Source organism: Hyaena hyaena, unplaced genomic scaffold (assembly GCF_003009895.1).
Source record: "Hyaena hyaena isolate Hyena2069 unplaced genomic scaffold, ASM300989v1 scaffold_96, whole genome shotgun sequence".
NCBI classification, from domain to species: Eukaryota; Metazoa; Chordata; class Mammalia; order Carnivora; family Hyaenidae; genus Hyaena; species Hyaena hyaena.
Genome location: NW_024080729.1, coordinates 3,002,468 through 3,019,119, shown reverse-complemented (window position 1 = coordinate 3,019,119; position 16,652 = coordinate 3,002,468). Strand labels below are relative to the sequence as shown.

At 47.2% G+C, this 16,652-nt stretch overlaps 1 protein-coding gene across 1 annotated transcript in view; it reads left to right on the top strand.

Annotated features, from left to right (window-relative positions):
- Positions 1-16,652, top strand: part of PNPLA1 (patatin like phospholipase domain containing 1) — a 42,502-nt gene that overhangs the window by 21,246 nt on the left and 4,604 nt on the right. Inside the window, exons 2-6 of the mRNA XM_039235314.1 lie at positions 3,024-3,256; positions 4,374-4,439; positions 5,615-5,824; positions 7,761-7,821; positions 16,003-16,566. Coding sequence (XP_039091245.1) covers positions 3,024-3,256; positions 4,374-4,439; positions 5,615-5,824; positions 7,761-7,821; positions 16,003-16,566 — 1,134 coding nt within the window. The remainder of the gene's footprint in view (positions 1-3,023; positions 3,257-4,373; positions 4,440-5,614; positions 5,825-7,760; positions 7,822-16,002; positions 16,567-16,652) is intronic.

Here is a 16,652-nt window from a genome sequence, read left to right as displayed (position 1 = left end):
GGCATCCTTTGCTGTACGGTCCCTCCGTGCAGCAAGAAAGAATATTAAACTGGGCACCGGAGGGAGAGAAATCAGACCATCTCTTGCCCCCTCACTCCCCGGCTACATGATTCTGGCTAGAGCACTGCTAATTTCTAGACAGCACCATTTTCAGATGTAAGCATGTAGGAGAGGTCTATATTACTTCTATTATCTGGCCACTGCTTTGGCCCTGTCACCCATCACCACTGGTGAAGAGCTGAGAGTAAACTGTAAATGAATAATACACAAATGCTATGATTCAAATAAGCATTACAAGATGAAATATGCATGCCTTTGACCTAGCATCCCCACCTCTAGGAATTTATCCTAAGGAAAATAATTAAGGACAAGACATAGGGGCACACACACATACACACGCACACACACACAGGCGCCAGCTCACGCGCACAATTAGCACGAGATTCTTTACTGCAACATTGTTTAGAAAAAGCAAAGAAACAAAATAAATAACCGCCCCCCTACTGGGGACCTGCTCAGTAAATAATGGTACAACCTTACAATAGCTTTCCACGCTGCTGTAAATTGGGTTATAAATAGGTACTTACCGATGTGGAAAGACATGATTTATTAGGTTAAAAAAACCCCACAACCCAATCAATTACAAAACAGTGTGTATAGTATGACTCCATCTAAGTATTCTTATAAGTAGAATACATATGAAATATATCGTCGAGGAGGACATAAGCTAGATGTTAATCTCTGGTTGGAGGGATCCCTAAACCCTTTAATTTTTTTCTTTTTGCTGACCTGCATGTTCCGAAATTATTTTTTTTCCACAAGGAACGTGCGTTTTTTGTGCAATGGGAGCACATGTTCTTCCAGCAGTCCTAGTAAGCATCTCTTGCCCAGAGTCCTGAACCAGGTGCCCCCGGCTCAGAGGCCTTGTGGGGAAGGCACCAACCCATGTAAGGCCACTCAAGCTGCTCATTAAAACAGCATGTCCCCACCCTGGTTTGCCTCCCCATCCTGACCGGTCTTGTGGGCGAGAACTCTGTGACCCTGTGACCTAGCCCCTTGGCGTCCAAATGAGCAGTTGCTTGGTAACTACTGGTGAGTCCGTCATCGCCCTCCCTCGAGGGGAAACTGCTGGTACAAGTTGGCACACGGCAAAGCTAACCGTACCCAAACCACTGGGCCTTCCCATCTCTCAGGAGCACCCTCTCCTGTAAGAGGGTGACAGCTAAGATGCTCTGTTGCTCGGGTCAATCCCTACTACACACAGGCAGCTGTGATTCTGGATGTCAGTGGGGAAAGAAAAAAAAAAAAAAGGCTGTCGCCATGGCAACCCAAGCTTGCTCAGCCTCTGGGATCAGCCCAACACCCAGGGAAAGAAGGTGGGGTTTAGAGTGGGGGCAAACATTGCCTGGCTCTCTGATCTCAGACAAGGCGCTTAGCTTCTCTCTGCCTCAGTTTCTACATCTGTAAAATGATGCTAAATCTCTTTACCCTATCCACCTCCGGGATTAATGGGGAATAATCTCAACTGTAAAACATGAAGGAGGAGAGAGTCCCGAGCTTTGGTTTGTCTCTAAATTGCTATGTGTAACTTTGGGCAAATCACTTAACCTCTCTGTGCCTTAGCTGCTCTATTTATAAGTAGGAAAATAATACCTACCGTGATAACTCCCCAGATATATTGCCAGGCACCCATGAGAATCTCAGAATCTCCATGTTGGAAGGAGTGTTAGCACTCATGCAGGAATCTCTTTGATAAGGTCTCTGACTGAGGTACTTGCCCCACCTCTGCTTGATTACCTCCAGCGGCAGGAGAGCTCACGACCGCCCAACTTCCCAAATGCTACGTGACACTACTTGTAAGAAAGTTCTTCTGCATAGGATGTTTTCCAGTTAAATGTTTGTTTTAAGAAGTCAGCAGTCCTTTTCAGAGCTATTTCTGCTTCTGATTTTCCCAGAGGGCTTGCACGGGGTAGAAATTAACAGCAACTGGCAAAGTAGTAGGTACAGGCCTGGTTCTAGAAGCTTGTGGCTTAGTGTAGTGGAAGCACTATGGGTTCGAGGGTCACACACTCCAGGTTAAAATCCCACTTTGTTCACTCGCCAGGGATCTGACCTTGGGTCAGTTATAGTATGTCTCTGAGCCTCAGTCTTCTGATCAGTAAAATGAGGATGGAAATACCTACCTTATGGTGTTGCTGTGAGAATCCGGCAAGATAACCGTTTCTTTTTGTAATTACAACCCTAACTTCCCCAGGGGAATTCTGGGGACAGGTTACACCTTCCTCTGCAATTCCCTCAACAATACGTCTGCCCTCCAAGCCCCTTCTGGCACGTGCAGGCCTGTATGTGACCTGGCTGTGTTCCTCTAAGAAAGAGGGAGAAGGGTCTTCTCCCCATCCCAGAGGTGCCTACAGCCTGGCCTGGCATAGCTTGTGCTCACGGCCTTCCCTCTCTCAGGCCTGTACCAGGGGCTATAAAGGGAAGATGATGCAATTGTTTCAAGACTAAGTTGGCCCCTCCTTGTAATTCACCTGCCTCAAGGCCGACGCCCCTTCCCTGCCCACAAGTTTAGGGGGCATGAAGCAAGTGTCAGAGGGTGTCACTCGGTGAAGGGTTTGCACTGTATCAGTGTTTCAAGAGGAATCTCACACAGGGCAAAAAGCCCATACGAGCCCAGAAGAATGTAGTCTGGTGGTAGATTTCCAGATGTGGTGACAGGAAGCTGGAGAAAATAGTGTGGGGTAGAAACGTGGTCCCTTGTCCTCGATATGAAATGGCTCAGGATGCCTGGGTCTGGCTCTGCCATTGACTAGCCTGGGGACTCTCTGGAGCCAGTGACTTAATTCTTCCATGTGCCTCGTTTTCCTCGTGTGCAGAGCGACAAGCCGACTCCGGAGGCCAGCCCTGCTTCCGGATTCTAGAGTTTCCCCCCTGTCGGAGACACAGTGAGGTGGCATTAATTGCCGGTGACCTCTCTTACCCATGAGCTGCTGACCGCCGGTCCCCCTCTGCTTCCTCCACAGATGAGTACCTCAGAGTCCTCAATGTAGGTGTGGCCGAGGTGAAGAAATCCTTCCTGGGACCCCTGTCCCCATCCTGCAAGATGGTGCAGATGATGAGGCAGTTTCTGTACAAGGTCCTGCCTGAGGACTCCTACAAAGCGGCCACAGGAAAGCTCCATGTGTCCCTCACTCGGTTCACAGATGGAGAGAGTGTCGTGGTGTCAGAGTACACATCCAAGGAGGAGCTCATTGAGGCAAGGGGCGGGGCCCGGGGTGTGGGGGCTGGACGAGGGAGCAGGTCCCAGTTTGGGGAGACAGTCCCCCATTCTGTCCCATCTTCCAATGGCCCTTGATAAAAGGATTGAATTATCACCACATAGGTTGTCACTTAGGAAAGGGCACTCTGTGCACTGTCCTAGGCTCATCAATATAAATTTTAGTTATGAATTATTATGTTGGAAAGCGCTGTGGATATTCCCAATTTTCAGGACAAAAGGGTTAAGTGGCATGACCCTCCATCCCATATCTCCGCCCCCCTCTCCTCTCCTCTCCTCTTGGAATACAAGGCCCTTGCCAGCCATCCTCACAGCCCCACGCTGGCATGGCCATGATCCTCTGGGTGAGAGAACGAACAGGCAATGGGCATGGACACCTCCTCTACCTACCTCGTGTCCCCCTGGATTTATTAACACTCAGCTCTTCAAAATGTTTCTCTCCTAGCCTCCTTCTATCGGCTCTGCTCTTACTCATGCCAACCAGAGCAAACCACACAAAACAGGCCTCTGTGCCTTTGCACCTGCAACGCCCTCTGCCCGGGATGCCCTTCCCTCTTTCCCAGCTCACTTCACCTTCTTGACAAGACTCTAGCCACTCTGCCTGGGAACTTTCCTTCATCACCAACCTGCACCACACTCCCCTGGGCTGGATACTCCTCCGTAGGGGCCACATGCCCTTGCTCATCTCCATTACAGCGCCTGTCACACCATGTGCTGTCATTAGTAAATGACATGCTTACTCTCCCTCGTTGAGCATTCCCAAGGGCGGGCATCTCACCCTCCTTTGCTCTCAGAGCCTGGCCCTGGCCACATATACATGAATGATTATTGAGTTCCATTGGATTCATGGAGATATGGTGCTAGGAGGGACCCTGGGGGTCACTGAGGCAGTACCCTCTCTTTAAAGCTGGCATATCAGGCCCAGACTACCTAGGAGGCTAACAAGCACCCAGCTAGTTAGGGCCAGGCCAGGAATTGAACTGGGCACTCTGCTCCCCAGGGCCAGGAAAGGCCAGGACGCTGGTGGCCCAGAGGCCTGCCGGTGAGCCCTCACCACCCAGCCACCAGGGTATCTCAGCTCCTTCTCTTCCCACAGGCACTTTACTGCAGCTGCTTCGTCCCCGTGTACTGCGGCCTCATTCCTCCAACTTACCGGGGCGTGGTGAGTGTTTGCAGTAGGAGGGGGCAAGCCAGGCCCCGGGGTGCGGCCCCCATCTGGGAGAGTAGGGGGTGGTCTCACAATCCAATGGGAAGACCAAGAGTTGGAAAGATTCTTGGATTTTTCTACTTAGAATCCGCAGTGTAGATGGGTTTCTGGGACTTTCAGATGAGATTCCCCTCCATATAGTGGGCTTGACTCTAGACCCACCAACTCATTTCTGAGCCTGGCTAGTCAAAACTCCATAGGCTTGCTGGATTTTCTCATACTTGACAGAGAGTGTAGGATACAGACCCTGTGACATTGGTACCCGGAACCGGGAATGAGGTGGACCTTTAAAGTCATCTAGGCTAGTGCATATGAATCACCCAGGGAGGTCTTGTAAAATAATGTACAATCTGATCCACTAGGCCTGGGGCCAGAGACTCTGCCCCTCTAACCAGCTTCAGCGGATGCCAGGGCTGCTGGTCCAGGCACCACACTCTGAGGAGAAGGATCTAACCTGTGCCCCCTTCTCATGTTATATGCGAAGAAAATGAGATCCAGGATTCAGCTAATAGATGGAGCACATATTACATGTCAGTTGGGTACTTCTCAGGCACCGCAGAGAGTTAGAGTCTCAGTATCTGTGGTCCTTTGTTCATAGCTGAGGAAACAGAAGCACCAGGAGGGAAGGAACGTGGGGTGGCTGGTGGCTAGGCCATGATCAGGGGTGCTGAGGGGACCTGACCTCAAAAGAGGGAGGCAGTTTGGACTCACGGGAATCTGGAGAGACCTGCAGAGACCCACCATGTGTTCATCTTCTCAAAAGGCCATGGGAACAGGCTCCATTCGCAAGCCTGCTCTCAACAGTTGAATGGCTCGGGTGGGGTAGCCAGGGTGGGGGAGGTGTGATGGGACAGCACTTGCTCTTGCTGTATCCAGAGTTCAGAAGGCCTTCTCCCCACAGAGGCCTGGGAGCCCCATCTCAGCATCACTGAGACGGCTGTGGGGAAACAGCATAGAGACAGAGCACTGGGCTGGGCGTTCAGGGGCCACCGTGGGTACAACCACTCACCCACCTGGACCTGGGTCTCAAGGTTTGTCCCAAGGGACCCATTTCCTGGGTGAACTCCCTGGGTGGGAAAGAGGACCCCTGACCCCTGATGAGCATGTATCAATCTGCCTGCCCCTCATAGCGCTACATCGACGGGGGCTTCACGGGCATGCAGCCCTGCTCCTTCTGGACCGATTCCATCACCATCTCCACCTTCAGCGGGCAGCAGGACATCTGCCCCCGGGACTGCCCTGCCATCTTCCATGACTTCCGCATGTTCAACTGCTCCTTCCAGTTCTCCCTGGAGAACATCGCCAGGATGACCCATGCCCTGTTCCCGCCAGACCTGCTGGTGAGAGGACCGACCTGGAAGGGAGCGGGACTGGGAGATGTGGCCAGGGAGCCAATGGGACTCACGCAGCTCCATCTATATCTCCTTATACTTCCTTCTAAACCTGTATCGTGGCCTTGCCCCTAACCAGCTATGTGACCTTGAATGAGGCCCCTAAGTGCTCCAGCCTCAATTTTCTCCCCCATAAAATGAGATGATGTCAGAACTGATGATAAGAATGTCACCTGAACTCTTCCCCTCTGACATGCAATGTAGGCATCAGCCACTATGGCCCATGGGCCAAATCCAGCCAGTGGCTTGTTTTTTGTTTTTATTTTTAAATTTCCAAAACTACTCAAAAATATAAAGTCTATTTTTTTTTTTACTCTTCCTTTATTTTTGAGAGAGAGAGTGTGAGCGAGATAGGGGCAGAGAGAGAGAGGGACAGATGATCCAAAGTGGGCTCTGTGCTACATCACAGAGCCTGATACGGGGCTCGAACTCACGAACTGTGAGATCGTGACCTGAGCCAAGTCAGACGCTTAACCAACTGAGCCTGCCAGGTGCCCCCAAAATAAAGTTTATTTTTTAAAAAATGTTTTTTTAATCACTTACAAAATGCATGTCTTTCTTCAGCACAGAAGTGTGATCCTAGAAGCAAGCATCAAGCTTTACTCATTTCTTTGACTACATTCACTATGTCTACAGAGGGCATTGTTTACAGAAGTTTCTCAGTAATTGTTGTTTGAATGATAACTCCTCTAAGCCAGTTTTGTGACTTACAGTCTAATTATTATTTATAAAACTCATAGGCAAAACACTATTATGCTTAGTCAGGCTATGGACACACAAGAATTTTATTAATCTGATTGATTCTTTGGCCTCCAACTGTTGCATTAGGAATTCTAGCATCTGCCTTATACTAATTTATCAGTAAAGACTGTGTCAAATATTCTCCTAAAAGCAATCCACAGATAGGCAGTTCAAGAAAGATGGAAGAAATGCATCCATCAGAGCCTCGAACTCGACTTTCTGCTCACAATCAGTACTTGACTTCCATTCTCAGGGTGCATTGTGTTTTGTTCTGGCCTGTGAGCTCAGAAGAAGCTTTCCATTTTTAGAGGGTTGTAGAAGAAGAAGGAAGAGAAGGAAAAGGAGAAAAGGAAGGAGGAGGAGGAGGAGGAGGAGGAGGAAGAGGAGAGGGAGGGGGAGAACAAGAAGAAGAACAAGAAGGAGAAGAAGAACAAGAAGAGAGAGCAGAAGGAGATGAAGAAGAGGAGGAAGAAGAACAAGATGAAAAACAAGAAGAGGAAGAGAAGGAGGAGGAAGAGGAGGAAGAGGGGGAGGCAGAGGAGGAGAAGGAGGAGGAGGAGGAGGAGAGGGAGAAGACCAAGAAGAATGAGAATAAGAACATGAAGAACAACAAGAAGAGACAGAGACTATCTGTGGCTTCCAGGCCCAAAATATTTATTATCTGGCCCCTTATGAATAGGCTTTGTGAGCAATATCTCATGTAATCCTCCAGCATCCTCTGTAGTAGATACTACTACTATTATTATTATTATTCTCATTTTAGAGGTAAAGAAACTGAAGGCTGTGAGCCAAGAAGTGACAGCACTGGAGTTTGAACCCAGTCTCCAAACTCTGTTCTTCATATGACCCAAATGCACCTTCTCTGGTTCTACAAGAAACATCTCCCTCTCTCCTGCCCAAGGGAAGCTGATGATCGCTGTAAATGGTTTAACACACTAATGCGCTGTCACTATGGACACATGATCAGGAACTGCTCCCCACTTCTTAGCAGAGAGTGAAGGATGGAATGCTGGATGCGTACATTTTGAAAAGCTCATCAAATAAAAGCTCAAGAGCAATGAAAAGTAGCTGCTTTGGGTGAAGGGACGTTGGCTCTCTCCATTGCTGAGCCTTAGTTGTTTCTCCCGCTGTCTCGTCCTTGCAGATCCTGCACAACTACTACTACCGAGGGTACGAAGATGCCGTTTCCTACTTGAGGCGGCTGAGTAAGTACCAGGTGGGCCCCAAGGAAGGGGTGGGTTGGGGGCGGGGCAAAGACAGGAAGGGCGGGGCAAAGACAGGAAGTAGAAGGGCTGAGTCGAGGAGCCTTCCCTCCCCTTTGTGAACCGGAGATTGCCTTTCCCAGGAGTTCTCGAAATGGGCGCAGGGATCCGGCAGCCTGCGTTGTTCAGGGCAGGCCGCTGTGGCCAGAAACTGGGATCTCTGTGGGAAAGTGCTTTTTAGGGTAACTGCTGGGTCAGTGGATAGGCTTTTGTACAGACATATTTCTGGATTTAAGAACCATGTTTAGGAAACACATAGCTGGTATCTTCATGGAGGATTCCATTCTCGTGTCATTTCAGTTTATTCTTTTCAAAGACAATCATGTTGTTAATGTAGAACTAGATGTGACTAGATTACATTTGTGTAAGACCCCGAGTGACATATTGATCAACAAATGAGAGGGAAGTGCCTGTGCCCTGTGTTGGTTTAGCAAGTATGGTCCCTACACTTGTACATCCTCCGGGCTTTCATGTGTGGAAGATTCCAGTGGCGTGTATTACACACGCTAACTCCATGAAGACCATGGCAAACATCCTTGATAAAAGGGAAGAAAAAAGGCTTTCCCCATACTTATTATTGTGCCCATAGAACATATTTCCAGAAAAAGGGATTCCTGGATCAATGAGTGTTTACTAATGTTGTATTGGAAGTGTTTCCCCGTCCCCCATCCCCCCCCATGTTGTCATATGGTCTTTGTGACTGTCTTTTTGGGCAATTGTTTGATATTTCACTGTAGTCGTATAGCAAATTTTGATCATTCCTTTGAGTTAGCAAATGTTGACTATTGTAAGGAATGCTGTGGTGAACTTCTTGGGTATGTAGTTTAAAACATATATGTTTTAGAAGTGAGGGTTAAGGGATCGAACGTGGTAGGATGTGTTGTCTTTATTTCCTTCAAAGTTGCTTCCTGCTTTCCCAAGCTCCCCTTGTCCTGACTCTTTCCTTTCTCCTGAGTCCATTCTCCCCACAAGGGGTAGGAGAAGCAGGAGAGAAGGATGGAGGTAACGTGGGTTATGGATGCAAGAAGGCCTGGATCAGGATTCTCAGCCCCCACCCCACCGGCTGTGTGAACTCAGGGAAATCACTTGTCCTCTCAATCCTGGTTCCTAATCTGTAAAGAGGGTTAAATCCTGGTTCCTGGCAGTACTAATCCTGCTGACCTTGAGTAGGCAATTCATCTCCCAACACCTCGGTTTTCTCTTCTGTATCAGGAGACTGATCTTGGGACCTACGTCAGAATTTTATTCCTAGACACAGTCAATCCAGCCCACTGACCCTCTGACCTTGGAGACAGGCACCTCTTCTCAGCTCTCTGCAGGACAGACTCCCCCTGACCCTGACTCTTCTCTGACAATACCCCCCACACACTGACATGGGTGACAGATGTGAGAACTGAGCCCCAAGTTTCCAAAAGGATGACCACCCGAAGGGTAGAAATGGGGTCTCATCTACAGAGCCTGGGGAATAGGAGGGGCTGGCAAGGGCCTGGAGTCCGTCCCACTACCAGCTGGGGAGCCCCTTCACTCTTTCCTCTATGATGGCATGTACTGGGGACTGGGGTTGGGGGAATCCCCTGATCTGGGGCCAAGATTTTAGAGCAGATATCAGTTCCCTGCCTCAGGAGACCCCACTGCACTTCAGGTTGCAGGCTGGCTGCCTGTCTCTCCCCTAGAATTTCTTTCTCTTCGTCTCGGGACAAGCCCTGGGGAGAGTTACAAAGTGCCTTGCTAAGCATCTCTGGTCTCCCCCATTTCTCAGTAGCCCCTCTGTGAGCCTCTGGGAGGAACCCAGAGCTGTCTCCCTCTCCCCCCATCCTTTTACTGTTAACTGCTGTGGACATCATGCTGTAAATGGCAGTCTCAAAGCCAAGGACAAAATTCTAATAGTAGCATTTCGGGCATCCACTAAAGAATTAGGGCAGTGTGTGGAGGATGGCGGGCTTTCCCAGAGGTCCTGGAATCACTCCAAGTAGGAACAGACACAACTCATAAGGAAGAAAATGTCTCGTGCTGGCTACCAGCTATTTTTGACTCCTCTTCTGATCTGCCACTGTTTGCATGGCTTTGTCAGTGTGGCCTTCAGCTCCACCCCTAAGTCCTCTTGGGTTTGGTGGGGCTGGATTTTCCTCTCGGCACCAGATGCGAGCAGGAGGTATGACACATCCTGAGAAATGGTGGCTGGTGCCCAGAGCCACACTCTTAATTCCCACCTGCCATCTGGGAACAGAAAAATGGGAGTCGGCTCCAGCCTTCCGCCCTACTGGTTTCTGGAGGGGGCTCAGCTCCAGCAGCAAGCCACACCTGCAGCGTCACCTCGTCATCCTAGATGCCTCCACCCACCTCCTGGCATCCCCCTTTTCCGCCCTCCTAAAGACTCAATCCTCCTAATTATTCCTGCTGCTGGGCAAGCTTCCCTCTCCACCCTTGGCCTCTCCTGGCAGAGCCTTCTGCCAAAGGGAAGGGCACTGCCTGCCGGAGTGCTTGAAAATCCACATTCCCCACACAGACGTGTGCCTGTGGGCGTTGAGTGAGGTTGGATGAGCGAGGTTGGAGCTCAGAGGATGCCGTGTCCAAAATATCCATCTGGCATCCAGGCATGCCTGGCCAGGCTGACCGACTTCTTTCCTCCCTCCCTCCCTCCCTTCCTTCCTTCCTTCCTTCCTTCCTTCATTCCTTCCTTCCTTCCATCTTGGCCTTCTTCCTTCTCTTGCACCCTTCCTTCTCTCACAGCTTAACTTCTCTCTCTCTCTCTCTCTCTCTCTCTCTCTCTCACACACACACACACACACACACACACACGAGAAACCAGCACCACAATCAAGAGAGTGAACCATCATCCATCATGCCCAAAGTTTCTTCATGCTCCTTTGTGACCCTTCCCTCCTTCCCCCACTTTCTGTCATTGTAGACATTTCCAGTATGGACTTACAGTATGGGCTCTTTATGGTCTGCATTCTTTCACTCAGTATAATTATTCTGAGATTCCTTGTGTTATTGCATGTATAAATGGTTCACTCCTTTTTAAATTCCGTTCCATTTATGAAGATACCACAGTTCGTTTATCCATTCCCCCATTCATGGATATTTAGGTCATATCCAGTTTGCGGCTCTCATGAGTAAAGCTGCTATGAATACTCATGGAATCTTTGTACAAACATATGCTCTCATTTCTCCTGAGTAAATACCTAGGAGTGGAATGTCAAGGGGGTATGGTGAATGTACATATGTGTGTGTGTGTACACCAACACTTGAAATGGTCAGTCTTTTCCATTGTAGCCATTTTAATGGTGGTATGGTGGTATTTTATTGTGATTTTAATTTGCATTTCCTTAATGACTAATGATGTTCAGCATCTTTCCATGTGCTTATTTGCTATCTATTTATCTTCTTTGTTGAAGTGTTCAATTCTGGTGGTCATTTCCCACTATTTAAGAATAGTTCTAGGGGCGCCTGGGTGGCTCAGTCAGTTGAGCGTCCGACTTCGGCTCAGGTCATAATCTCAGGTTCCTGGGTTTGAGCCCTGCATTGGGCTCTGTGCTGGAGCCTGTTTCAGATTCTGTGTCTCCCTCTCTCTCTGGCCCTCCCCTGCTCTCGCTGTCTCTCTCTCTCTCTCTTTCTCTCAGAAATAAATAAAAACATTTTTAAAATTTTTAAAAAAAGAATAGTTCTAGATTTACAGAAAAAAATATGAAAATGGTATGGAGAGCTTCCATATATTCCCCATTCCCTTTTATAATGTTTCATATCTGTTAGATGTTATTTTATGGTACATGTAAAATTTGGTACATAGTATAGTGTAGTGTTTACAATTAATTAATATTAATAAGTTATTAATTGAAGCCATATATTCAGATTTCCTTACTTTTTAAAAAAATTTTTTTTAATTTATTTTTGAGACAGAGAGAGACAGAGCATGAGTCGGGGAGAGGCAGAGAGAGAGGGAGACACAGAATCAGAAATAGGCTCCAGCTCTGAGCTGTCAGCACAGAACCCAATGCGGGGCTCAAACTCACAAACCGTGTGATCATGACCTGAGCCGAAGTCAGATGCTCAACCAACCAAGCCACCCAGGGGCCCCTGGGTTTCCTTACTTTTTAAGCTAATGTCCTTTTTCTGATCCAGGACCCCCTTCAGGAGACCACATCACATTCTGCCATGATGTCTCTTTAGGTTCCTCTTATCCGTGACACTTTCTCAGACTCTCCTTGTTTTATGTTTGTTTTTAATGTTTATTTTTGAGAAGCACAAGTGAGGGAGTGACAGAGAGAGGGACAGAGGATCTGAAGCAGGCTCTGCGCTGACAGCACCAAGACCGATGTAGGGCTTGAACACACAAACCAAACTGTGAGATCATGACCTGAGCCTAAGTCAGACCCTCAACCAACTGTGCCACCTAAGCACCCGACTCTCCTTGTTTTTAATGACCTTTGCAGATTTGAATATTGGCCAGATATTTTGCAGAATTTCCTTAGTTGGGGTTTGTCTTATGTTTTTCTCATGATTAGACTAGGGTTCTGGGTTCCAGAGAGGAAGACCACAGAGGCAAACTGCCATTGTCATCACATTATATCAAGGGTACATGCTATCCCCATGGCATATCACCCATGATGTTGGCCTTGCACCTGCATGCAATGGTGTTTATTGGGTTTCTCCATTGTGAAGTTGCTCTTTCTCCCCCTTTCTATAATATGCCCTTTGGAAAGAAGTCACTGTGCACAGCCCACACTTAGGGGTGAGAGTTAGGTTTTCCTTCCTTGAGGGCAAAGTAGCAGGATATCTACATAAATCTCTCTGCTTGGGAGATTTGTCTCTTCTCCACCATTTGTGCTCTTCTTCAACTGCTTGTTTGTTTCAGTATGGACTCATGGATACTTAGTTTATACTTTGGGTTATTATTCAATCTTACTTTTATTTTGCTACTCAAATTGTTCCTGCTTTGGTCACTGGAAACTCTTTGAGTGGGCTCTTTTGCCTAACTAAAAATTGAATTGTTTTATTTAAAATGTTTTATATATTCTTTTTTTTAAAAGGCAAATGTATGGTGATTTATTTCAATTGATACAAATTTTTAAAATATACAGAATGGTGTATATTTTTATAGTACATAAATATGGAAAATACAAAATGTATAGAAATTATAAAACTCAAACTCAGGACAGGGTATGTAGGAAAGATTATGGGAACATAGAAGGCCTTCTCTATACCTGCTATAGTATATAGTTTTTGCTTTTTCGTTTGACAATATTTTAATAATGATTTAAATGTTTAAGAAATGAGGGGCACCTGGGTGGCTCAGTTGGTTGAGCATCTGACTCTTTTTTTTTTTTTTTTAATATTCTTATTTATTTCTAGGAGAGAGAGAGACAACGTGAGCAGGGGAGGGTCAGAGACAGAGGGAGATACAGACTCTGAAACAGGCTCCAGGCTCTGAGCTGGCAGTCAGCACAGAGCCCAACACGGGGCTCGAACCCACGAACCGCAAGATCATGACCTAAGCGAAAGTCAGACACTTAACCGACTAAGCCACCCAGGCGCCCTGAGCATCTGACTCTTGATTTTGGCTCAGGTGATGGTCCCAGGGAAATGTCCTTTATCAGAAATATGATTTTCAAATATTTTCTTTCAGTCTAGATTTCTCTTTCCAATTCCTTAACAGTCTTCTGAAAAGGAGTTCTTAATTTTCATGGGACCCTTATTATTAATTTGCTTCCTTTATGAATCATGCTTTTCGTTTCTTATCTAAGAAATCTTTGCCTTATTCACCATCACAAAAATGTTTTTGCTTATGTTTCCTTCTAGAAGTTTTATAGTTTTTTGGCTTCTCATTTGTGTCTATATTCCATTTTGAGTTCATTTTCGGATATGGTTCAAGGTATAAAGCAAAGTTCTTTTTCTCTTTCCTTCTTTCTTTCTTTCCTTCTTTCTTTCTTTCTTTCTTTCTTTCTTTCTTTCTTTCTTTCTTTCTTTCTTTCTTTCTTTCTTTCTTTCTTTCCTTCTTTCTTTCTTTCTTTCTTTCTTTCTTTCTTTCTTTCTTTCTTTCTTTCTTTTCTTTCTGGCATGTGAATATCCAGTTCCTCCAGTATTGTCCATTGAAAAGGCTATGCTTTCTATATTGAAGTGACTTTACACCTTTGAGTAATGTTGGTTATCTATGTATGTCATGAATCCACGTCTAGACCTTCTGTTTTGTGCCATTGATCAATTTCTCTGCCTTTATGTCAATATCGTACTGTCTTGATCACTGCAGCTTTATAATAAATCTTGGTATCAGGTAGTCTTAGTTCTCCAACATTTATTTTTTTCCAACTTGTTTGGGATATTCCAGATCTTAGTTCTCCAACGTTGTTTTGTTTGTTTGTTTGTTTGTTTGTTTGTTTCAAAGGTGTTTGGGATATTCCAGAGCCTTTCTAATCCCATATGAATTTTAGAACTAGCTTGTGAATTTCTACACAAATTACATCGTGCAGTGTTTGTCTTGTCAACCTATTGTCTCCTCTTCTGCAATCACCACCTCAAGACTACCCCCTCCTCCCTCATCCCCAGCAGAGGGATTTGTCTCCAAACAACGTCACAGAAGAAAACAAAGCCAACAGAGGGAAGTTTCTCAACTTTGTGCCACCAAACATACAGACTCACCCTTCTCTGCCTCCCTCCTTCGAGAATGTTAAAGGAAGCAACCCTCTTCTTGCCTAAAGCCTGCGCTCAGACCCCTTCCTCAGATCTCAGGACTCTTGAATTATCCCTTATTCTATCTCTCTTTTATATATCAAACCCCCAACTCTTGACTGGATGCTTACTAGCAATTTGCAGGTCTATCCCATTCTTGCATATTTTAGAAACTTGGCCTGGGTTCCACTCTCCCCCTCTCCTCACCCGGTCCTTGCTCCCTCCTGTCTCCACTGTGCTTTTCCTCCCTGAACCACATTCTCCACAGCCACCAGCACATCTGCAGTTACTACCCATAGATGGGGCTCCCAGATGTACACCTCTAACCCTCATCCCTTCTCTGAGATCCAAACCTATGTATCCAACCGCACACTTGTCATCTCTCCTTGGACATCTCTAAGGCCCCCTAAAATCTACATGCCCCCAAACAACCTCATAGCCTGTGCTCTCCTCACTGCTCCCCCAACCCATCCCCTCCGTGGTCACCCTCTCAACAACCAGCATCCATCTGGTTGTGCAAACCAGCTACTCTCTTCTCTCAATCGACCCATTGCTAATTCTCATTTATCTTACCTCTGAAACAGAATCTTACCTCCGAAACGGAATCTTCTATTTCTTTCTATCTCCTTCCAGGTGCAAGCCCTAAATCCCTCTCCAGAGCAGCCTTACAGGTGTCCCTGGGTCCCTTAGGCCCTTTTCAGTGAGTCTCCATACAGCAGCCACAGTGATCTTGTCAAACCCGGAAGCAGTGCAACATCCTCCCGCCTATAAGTCTTTCATGGTCTCCATGGAAACCAAGGACCCTCAATGTTGTCTATAAGCATTATCTGGCCCCTGTGGCCTCCTCAGCCCTATCTCTCCCCACAGTGCCCCCACCCCTGCTCTAACCACACTGACCTTTCAGGTGCTCCTCATGCTCCCTTGAACCTGTGGCATTTGTGTGTACTGTTCCCCCCCACCCATTTGTGTCTGAAACACTCTTCCCCATCCCATCCTGACCACCACCTGACCCTCACTCGCTCTTCAGATCTCAGCTCAAACATCACTCCCTCAGGGAAGCCCTCTTGATTAAGTCCTCCCTGCTTCCCTCTCTCCTAACATCATTTTTCACTCTTGCCTAGAATTTGTCTTGGTCACAACTTGAGATTCTTTGGGTGGTCTATGCCCACCCCCCAGGCCAGACTGTACCCTCTAAGAGGTCAGGAGCCATCACACTGTTTTTGTCTCCTTCACTCCTCAATGCCTGGTATAAGCCCAGCATAGGTACAGATGCTCAATAAGTATCCATTGAATAAGTGAATCAATCCACAATCAAATATAAACTTGAGTAAGTAAAGAAAAAGCCATTGAAAAGCACTAATTCTGCTTATGAAAATAATTTGGGAAATCACTTTCTGCAAATACCATGCTGATGCCAGGGGTTAGTAATGCCATCTATGACCCCATCTGTTTTCCTAGATGCTGCTTACCTCAATTCTCCGTCCAAGAGAGTGATGTTCCCCCGTGTAGAAGTGTACTGCAACATAGAACTTGCCCTTGGCAATGAGTGCCCTGAAGGCAGCCAATCAAGCCTGCAAACAGAGCAGGAGGAATCCATACAACTTCACGCACAGTGGGCTCCCAAAGAGGAAGGAAAGGGCGGCCATGGTCCACGTGTGCCCTCACCTGTGGAAACACCTGAATCCACACATGAGTGTCCTGTCGAATCACCTGTTTCACCAGCTGCCTCTTCATTTGAGTGGCCAGAGCAGTTGCAGGTGACTGCACATTCTCCGGCTGATCTGCCGCCTGCCTCCCTCCCAGCTGTGCCCTTAACACTCAGCTCAACACCTGCCCAGTCACGAGCACCATCACAGCAGCAAGTACAAATGACTGGATCACCACCAAGATCCCCGCCCTCCCAGCCATCTATGTCACCCAGGCCATCCCTGGGGCCTTCGGCTGTAGTGGCATCTCAAACATTGCCCCAGTGTTCTCCTACACAGCTGCCTTTGGAGGACCTGGGCCCAGAACAGCCCCAAGGTATGGACACTTCTGGACACTTCTTCTCACAGAAGAAGCCAGAAGTATTTTTCTTATGTCTGGAGCCCCTTGGCAACTGTGCAACA